Source organism: Macrobrachium nipponense, chromosome 12 (assembly GCF_015104395.2).
Source record: "Macrobrachium nipponense isolate FS-2020 chromosome 12, ASM1510439v2, whole genome shotgun sequence".
Taxonomy (NCBI): Eukaryota; Metazoa; Arthropoda; class Malacostraca; order Decapoda; family Palaemonidae; genus Macrobrachium; species Macrobrachium nipponense.
This window is the reverse complement of record NC_087205.1, coordinates 94,721,235-94,729,616: the sequence shown is the minus strand read 5'-3', so window position 1 is coordinate 94,729,616 and position 8,382 is coordinate 94,721,235. Positions and strand designations below refer to the sequence as shown.

The window sequence follows — 8,382 nt, the reverse complement described above, 5'->3', positions numbered from 1 at the left end:
GAGTCTACTGGGGACCCTCTCCTCGATGGAACAGTTCGTTCCTTAGGAAGACTACACCTCAGACCCTTCAATTTTACCTGAAGGAGAAATGGGATTGGAAGTCTCAAGAACTGGGAGAAACCTTCCAATCTCGAAGAGAATCAAGGAGATCTCCTCTGGTGGTTAGATCCACAAAAACTAAGCAAGGGGATCTCCCTTCACTTAAAGAACCCTCGCCTAGCGTTATTTGCAGACGCCTCAGATTCGGGGTGGGGAGCAACCTTAGGTTCGAAAGAAGCGTCAGGCACTTGGGAAGGAGAACAAGTGTCCTGGCACATAAACAAGAAAGAACTAACAGCCATTCATCTGGCTCTAGTTCATTTCGAGGAACAGGTCTCAGTCTGGGGGTTCAAATTCACTCGGACAATACAACAGCCCTTGCATATATAAAGAAACAGGGGAGGACGCATTCTTCTCCCTGTACGAGTCAGCAAAGGATCTGCTGATTTGGGCTCAGGAAAGGAAAATCTCTCTTCTCACAAGGTTTGTGCAGGGAGAGAGAAATGTCTGTGCGGATCTGTTGAGCAGAAAAGACCAAGTCCTACCCACGGAATGGACACTCAATCTTCAGGTTTGCCAACAACTTTGGCATCTGTGGGGAAGACCCAATATAGACCTGTTCGCGACCAACAAGAACTACAGCTGGAAATTATTGCTCCCCGATCTCGGATCCGCAAGCGGTAGCCGTAGACAGCTTCTGCTAGATTGGGCAGGTTAGATACGTACGCCTTCCCTCCTTTCAAGATAGTAGGGGAAGTGTTGAGGAAGTTCGCCTGCTCAGAGGGAACAAAAATTATCCTAATCGCTCCCTTCTGGCCAGCTCTCGATTGGTTTACTGAGGTACTGGAGTGGATAGTAGATTTTCCAAGATCGCTTCCACTAAGGAGCGATCTTCTCAAACAGCCCCACTTCGACAGATTTCACAAGAACCTCCCCGCTCTAAGTCTGACTGCCTTCAGACTATCGAAGGACTCGTCAGAGCAAGGGGTTTTTCGCGCGAAGTTGCGAAGGCTATTGCAGAGCCAGAAGAGTTTCCACCTCTAAAGTGTATCAGTCGAAGTAGGAGTTGTTTAGAAGATGGTGTAAGAGTAAGAAAATATCCTCTTCCAGTACCTCTGTAGATAAGATTGCTGATTTTCTTCTCTATTTGAGGAAGAGTTGTAACCTGGCAGTATCAACAGTGAAAGGTTACAGGAGTATGCTGGCCTCTGTTTTTAGACATAGAAGTCTAGATCTAACAAACAATAAAGATCTTCATGACTTAATAAGGTCTTTTGAAACCACAAAAGACCAGAAGATTAAGAGACCTAGCTGGAACTTGGATGTGGTCCTTAAGTTCTTAATGTCAGAAAAGTTTGTACCTTCTCATTCAGCTTCATTTAGAGACTTAACTAGAAAGTTCCTTATTTCTCTTGCGCATTAGCAACAGCTAAAAGAGTTAGCGAGTTACAAGCTTGGAAGGTAGAGTTGGTTTTAGGAAGGATTCAGAGGTTTGCTCCTTTAAACCACTTTTCTTAGCGAAGAACGAAAATCCCTCAAAACCATGGCCTAGAAGCTTTGAGGTAAAAGGACTTTCTTCACTAACAGGAAAAGAACTAGAGAGGACTTTGTGTCCAGTCAGGGCTCTCAAGTTCTACCTGAAGCAAAAAGCGTTGTTAGGAGGTACAGAAGAAAGTCTTTGGTGCTCGGTAAAAGATCCTAAAAGAACTATTTCAAAGAATGCCCTAACGTTCTTCATTAAGGATGTGATAAAGGAAGCTCACCTTACATGCAATGAAGAGCACCTCAAGATTCTCAGAGTAAGAGCACATGAAGTGAGAGCCATAGCTACGTCAATGGCATTTCACAAAACCTGGTCTCTTCAGGCTCTAATAGAGTCAACGTTTTGGAGATGTAACTCTGTGTTCGCCTTCAATTATCTAAGATACGTAAAAATTTCTTACGAAAAGTGCTTTGCTCTGGGAGCGTATGTTTCTGCGGATTCAGTGCTGGGTATTATAATTTTTCTTTCGGTTACTGGTGGTTGTTTTTTTAATTGGTTGATTGTCAGAGGGAATAGGGGACCCTCTTACAATTCTTAGTTTATAACAGTACTAACATGGTCAGGTGATCGGGATTGGCTTCAGTGCTCCTTGTGTTTACTTATTGGAACCATAACTCTGTCATGTAAGAGGGCTAGTCCCCATTGATATGACATAGGTAAAGGCTCTACCATGTAAGTGGGTCATCCCCCATTGGTACGATCCAGAGTAGGCTCTGTCGCGTAAGCGGGCTAGCCCCCATTGACACGATCCAAAGAGTTATCCAGCCATAGGTCCATACCTCACTGGGACTCTTGAGGCAGGCAGACTCATAGACAGTAGTCATGAAGTCTTCAGCCCAATCAGGTAGGAACCATGGATTATTATATCCAAGAACATATGTTGTTTTTTCCCTGTTTTTTAATGTATTTATTATATTTATTATGATTATGTTTAAGCTGTCTCTTACCCTCCACCAAGGGTGCCAATCAGCTAAGTATATATCTGCTGGGTAAGTTTTCATGTACAAAAATGATATTGTTAAGATACAATAAAGTTTTGTACATACTTACCTGGCAGATATATACGATTAATGGCCCACCACTCCTCCCTCAGGAGACAGGTGGAGAGAAAATCTGTCCTTAGAAAACGGGAATGGTTCCGGATCCCGTCACCCAGCGGCGGGAATGGTGGATCACCTGACCTACCTGTCGCGTGTGCCGCGAGTTTTGAAATTCTGTCGGGACGACCGAGTCTATAGCTAAGTATATATCTGCCAGGTAAGTATGTACAAAACTTTATTGTATCTTAACAATATCATATTTTGGGCAATGCCTAATTCATAAAGAAGATAAGGGGTTTGTCAACTGAATTAACATGCATACAACATGTCCTCTGAATAAAATCAGACTAAAAAATCACTGCTTTTACTGGTGAGAATGGTAGCCTTATTACTTCCCTAGCTGGAACAGCAATTCAGCAATCAGTTCTTCTGTACTGAAGAGGACATTATGATACCAGTATAAATACCAGGTCTATATCTAATGTGGATACATTCACATTACACTGTAATTTACAAGTAAAACAGTAGTAAATTACTCATGATAAAATACTATTATGTTTTTTTTACTAACGGAAAAAGAAAAAATATTTACAATATTGTTACACTACATTAAAAAATATAAGTCATTGTTGACATACCTTCATCAATTTTTATGTCAGCTGCTGAAAAACAACCCACTTGTCCTAATTCTTCCATCTGTCTTTAAGGTTTGTGCTAGGAGCACTGAAGAATCAATTCTGACTTTTGATAAGTTTGCTTTTATTCATGAAACTGTGGATTCTTGAAAGCTCTCTATTGATGAAATAGCTTTTGTTTTCATTACTACAGTGCCTGTAATACAATTACCAGCATTAAATATGGTACAATTATTTTTCATGGAAGACAATTATTTATTGTCACTATTCAAAAGATACACATTTTTGCTTATGGAATAAACAAAAATAGACTTACTTTCATAGAATAAAATATTATTTTCATAGAAATAAAATTGATCATTTTGACATACAAACACAATACTACTTCAGAGCAACCTAGTCTGTAGATGCAGGTCCTACAGTGCCTGTGGTGTTGAAAAATGTAATGATTTAAAAATAAAGTCTACTTTTTCATACAAACTTATTACTTTAAGTTGCCATTTCCATCTATCTCAGTATGCAACTAGGTTTGGTGAAGACTGGTCATCATCAGCATAGTCTGAGCCAACTGAAACATGGAGGGGTTTAGGAACATGGCAAATATTTTTGTAGAGTAGTAATTGGTTTCCATGTGAAACAGTTTACCTTCTAAAACAATAAAAAAGATTACCTTCTAAAACATTAAAAAGATTACATGTTCCAACACAAATCCATTACTTTGTCGATTAAGACGCTTGGGTGGGATGGATTTTATACCCTACCCATGTTGCTGGCAGTACACCAGAGAAAAGATTGATGAGGCAACAAAGGCAACTGACCACGACATGACCCTGACTCTGATGCTGCTGCAGAGAGCCTTCTTTCCAGTTGCTGACATTTAAATTTTGTCGCTGGCATTTAAATTTAGTCGCCAACATCAAGGGGGGTGAGCTTTCTGGAGTTACCCAGAATAAGGATAAGCAGTTGATTCTCTCCAATTGACAGAAGCTGGAATAAGAGGAGGAACTGGAAAAGGACTCATGGTAGCCCCCCTAGATGATGTAGTCTCCTTTTGTCTCCTCTTCTCATAAAGGGCTCATTACAACTCCTACCAGTCAACAAACTCAATGCAGCAATCAACTCTTGTGCTATCTTTCCCCTTGCACAAAATGCACACAGAATGTGGGTCAACTGCTAAGGGAGACATAAACTTGCTGTACGGTCTGTGTTTCCTGGCACAATGCCTAAATTCATTCTTACTATCCTCCCTGGTAGCTATTCCACACACAAAGGGCTCACACAGGATGCACAACGCTATGAGACAAAGAGAGGTCAACCACATGGCTCGCACACCACAGACAAAAGGAAAGCACAAAAAAGACCTCTTGCACCTAAAAAAATGCCCTAAACTGCATAGCAAGCACAATATCTGGCTACTGGGAGGAATTGCATGCACAGCAAGCAGGGAAAATGACACACAATGAAATTCACACACGTGGCATGCATAAAGGGAATCTCACAAAAACGAGTGGTTTACACACGTTCATGTATGTATGTATTTGGTGTGAAAGTATAATAGCATAACCATGATTATTTTAGACATGAACTCTGATTGCGTGCTTGATAAACAGACTTTACCACAGCCCCTGCTTAGCCTACACATGCGATTATCATCATAAGATGAAGTAAAATAACTAACAGGTAAAATGTGAGAGAAAACTCCACAACTGTACAAAGAAGTAATTAGCCTTGTTGGAGAGGTTGGACAGACAGCAAGATTGGGGAGAGGAAACAGGAATGAATGTGAATTTAAATGCTACAGAATATGGCAACAAAGTGCCCAACGGGCACTATGAGCTTCAATGAATAATCCCAACAGTACAAACATCAGATACACTGATGATATTTGCCCTACACGAGTAAGTAATTCTATAGTAAAGTTCTGCGGGGCACCATGTTCAGTACCAGCCTTTTGGGAGTGAACATAAAATACATAAACAAGATGGTAAATTTCTCAAATTACTTCGGTGTAGTTCTTAAATGATCTCACCTGTACTGCATTACATGCACCATTTTCTATATTTTTCAACTGAAAATTTTTATTAATAAACAAACAATATCTCTGTGTGGAGCGTGGTAAAACTGAAGACTGCTACCACACCTATCTGGTTCAGTAACTACCAATTTACGTGCAAAATGGGTGTCATGTTTAGTAACAGGGATAAACAAAGACAATAGGCTAAACAAAAGACAGTACATATAATAAACATAAAAAAGACAATCATCAACAAAAACATCAATAAAAGGCAATACGTAAATATTTGAGTTGGCGACTAGCAGCAACCAATCTTCAGCTTTACCTTCTGTAGAGTGACCCAGGGGTAGGGTAAATGACTGAATGGCAACATAGCGGCCACCTCTCTCGTTTGTTTGTTTTTATTTGTACAGTGTTTTTACGTTGCATGGAACCAGTGGTTATTCAGCAACAGGACCAACGGCTTTACGTGACTTCCGAACCACATCGAGAGTGAACTTCTATCACCAGAAATACACATCTCTAACCCCTCAGTGGAATGCCCGAGAATCGAACTCACGGCCACTGAAGTGGCAGGCCAAGACCATACCGGTCATGACACTGAGGCGCTACCCACCTCTCTCATAACACAGCCACTTCCCGAAAAAGCGCTTGAATTATGCCCTCATTTCCTAACTTTGGAGAAAATATTTATGGTAAACAACCGCAGACGTTCCACCGTCATCGCGCTGGCCAGGCCTTATTCCCTTGATATTTAATTGGTGAAACAAGAATACAATTACAACTTTAAGCATACCATTCAAAAGACTGAAGTTTTGTCAACATAATGTGATATATGAAAGCCCCATACGAATTAAAATAAGCATGTCAGCTCTTCGTAAAATATGTTTTCAAGGCAGTTTTGAAATCCAATATGGCAGCAATCACGTGACTGGCTGTTCTAACCACAGACAATCCACCATCTTTCCCAGCCTTCCCAGCACTCATTTGAACAATGTTAGCGTTTATATGTAACGTTTATTGATCTTACTCAAGGTGGCAGTTGTAATCAGCACAATAAAACAACATTTTGTTGCCAATATTAGTGAAAGTATGAGACTTTTTATTCCCGGGGTCATGGTTTGAACTGAATTCTTTTTTACCTTGTAATCGGTGGTTTTATCCTTACTGCCATCACAACTGAAACTCCACAGTGCTTATTTGATTGTAATTATACACATTTTGGTCTTAATTCACTCCACATTGCACTTGAACCACGTTGCTGTTCCTGGTTCCTAGGCACTCCCTCAGCAAACACAGTTACGAGCAGCAGATGACTACACTTTATGAGGTGCAAAGTTTATTCCCTTAACCCTCTTACGCCGAAGCGGTAAAAAAAAAATTGTCTCCCGTGTGCCGGAGGTGTTTCAGAGTGAGCGCGGAAGCGGAAAAAATATTTTTTTCAAAAAATCACAGCGTGCTTAGTTTTCAAGATTAAGAGTTCATTTTTGGCTCCTTTTTTTGTCATTGGCTGAAGTTTAGTATGCAACCATCAGAATGAAAAAAACAATTATCATTATCTATATAAATAATGCGATATATGATAGCGCAAAACGAAATTTCATATATGAATTGTATTCAATCGCGCTTGTGCGCAAAACGGTTAAAGATAACAAGTTATTTTTTTTTCGTTGTAATGTACACTAAATTGCGATCATTTTGGTATATAACACATTGTAAAACAATAAAAGCAACACAGAAAATATTATCACAAAATAATGCATGAATTCGTAACACGCGGACGTAAACAAATATTTTTTTCAAAAATTCACCATAAATCTAAATATTGTCCTAGAGACTTCCAATATTTTTTCAAAAATTCACCATAAATCTAAATATTGTCCTAGAGACTTCAAATATTTTTCGTTTTATTCTACATGAAATTGCGCACATTTTCATATATAAAACTCTATGAAATGCCTAATATGAAATGGAGCAAATATTCCGAGAATGGGACGTACGCATTTCGGATATTTGTGGCGGAGAATCCGCGCGCGGAGGGAAGGAAAGATTTTTTTTTTTTAAATTCACATAAAATCTAATACAGTAGAGACCCGGTTCACGACCGTATTAGTACTCGACATAATCGGATTTCGCCACTAAATTTCAATAAACTTGTATCTGTTTTCAACCAAAAAACCAGTTTCCGACCCCCAACGACCATATGATGTTTGTAACAAAACTGTTTCCGCCAGCCGCCGCTAGTGGTGTCATCCAGTGCTACCAAATGTAGCATAATTTCATGTTTTTTTGTTAGCATAATTTGACCCAAAAACCAAAAATTGGAGCTTAGCATAATTTCTTTCACACTTAGGGTTCTAGTACAATTTTAGAATGTATTTTCACTAAAATTTTTAATAAAATGCAGAAAATTTCTCAATTTCATACACAGCTATAGTGAATGTATCTACAAGTGAAATTGCCTCAAAAGCAGCACTAACAAATGATTAATTGCTAAGTTTGAACCCACTAAGGAATGTTAAATTTTGTGAATAAATAAATAAATACCCACAGTGCAAGACAAACAATCAGTAAAGTGTTAATAATGTTTTTTCTTCATGAGTAAAGAATTACTTTTTTTTCCTTTTTTAAGTGTTATTTTTTCAGTAATCAAAATTTTAATTATGTCTGAAGTGATTTTCACACAATTTTCAAGTATTTATTCATTGTGTATGTGATATGTTAAAGAAAAATAGTGTTTCAGTGGCATGATAATGATCAAGTAATAAGTACGTATGTTTTTCTTCTTGAGTAGAGACTGGTTTGTTTGTTTACCTTTTTTTTTTAAGTTTTAATTTTTCAGTAAATATCAGTAAATAACAAAATGTTATATTTGAAGTAATTTTCACACATTTTCAAGTATTTATTAATTGTTTATGTGACCTGTTAAAGAAAAATGGTTATGAGTGGCATGATAATGATGCAGTAATAAGTAAAATTTGTTGTTTTCTTCACATTTGTATGTGTGATCTTCACACATTTGTCAAATAGTATAATAGTGATTGCATATCAAATAGTGTACTAGTGATTGCGTATGTGATCTATTAAAGAAAAATGGTGTTTTATTACGAG

At 38.4% G+C, this 8,382-nt stretch overlaps 1 protein-coding gene across 10 annotated transcripts in view; it reads right to left on the bottom strand.

Moving 5' to 3' along the window:
- Positions 1-8,382, bottom strand: part of LOC135224677 (serine/threonine-protein kinase prpf4B-like) — a 282,228-nt gene that overhangs the window by 35,812 nt on the left and 238,034 nt on the right. For 5 of the 10 annotated variants that reach the window (XM_064263923.1, XM_064263922.1, XM_064263920.1 and 2 more), the window contains exon 2: positions 3,261-3,453. The exons of the other annotated variants lie outside the window; for them this stretch is intronic. In XM_064263923.1, coding sequence (XP_064119993.1) covers positions 3,261-3,318 — 58 coding nt within the window. In that variant the 5' untranslated portion in view covers positions 3,319-3,453. The remainder of the gene's footprint in view (positions 1-3,260; positions 3,454-8,382) is intronic. 10 annotated transcript variants of the gene reach the window in all.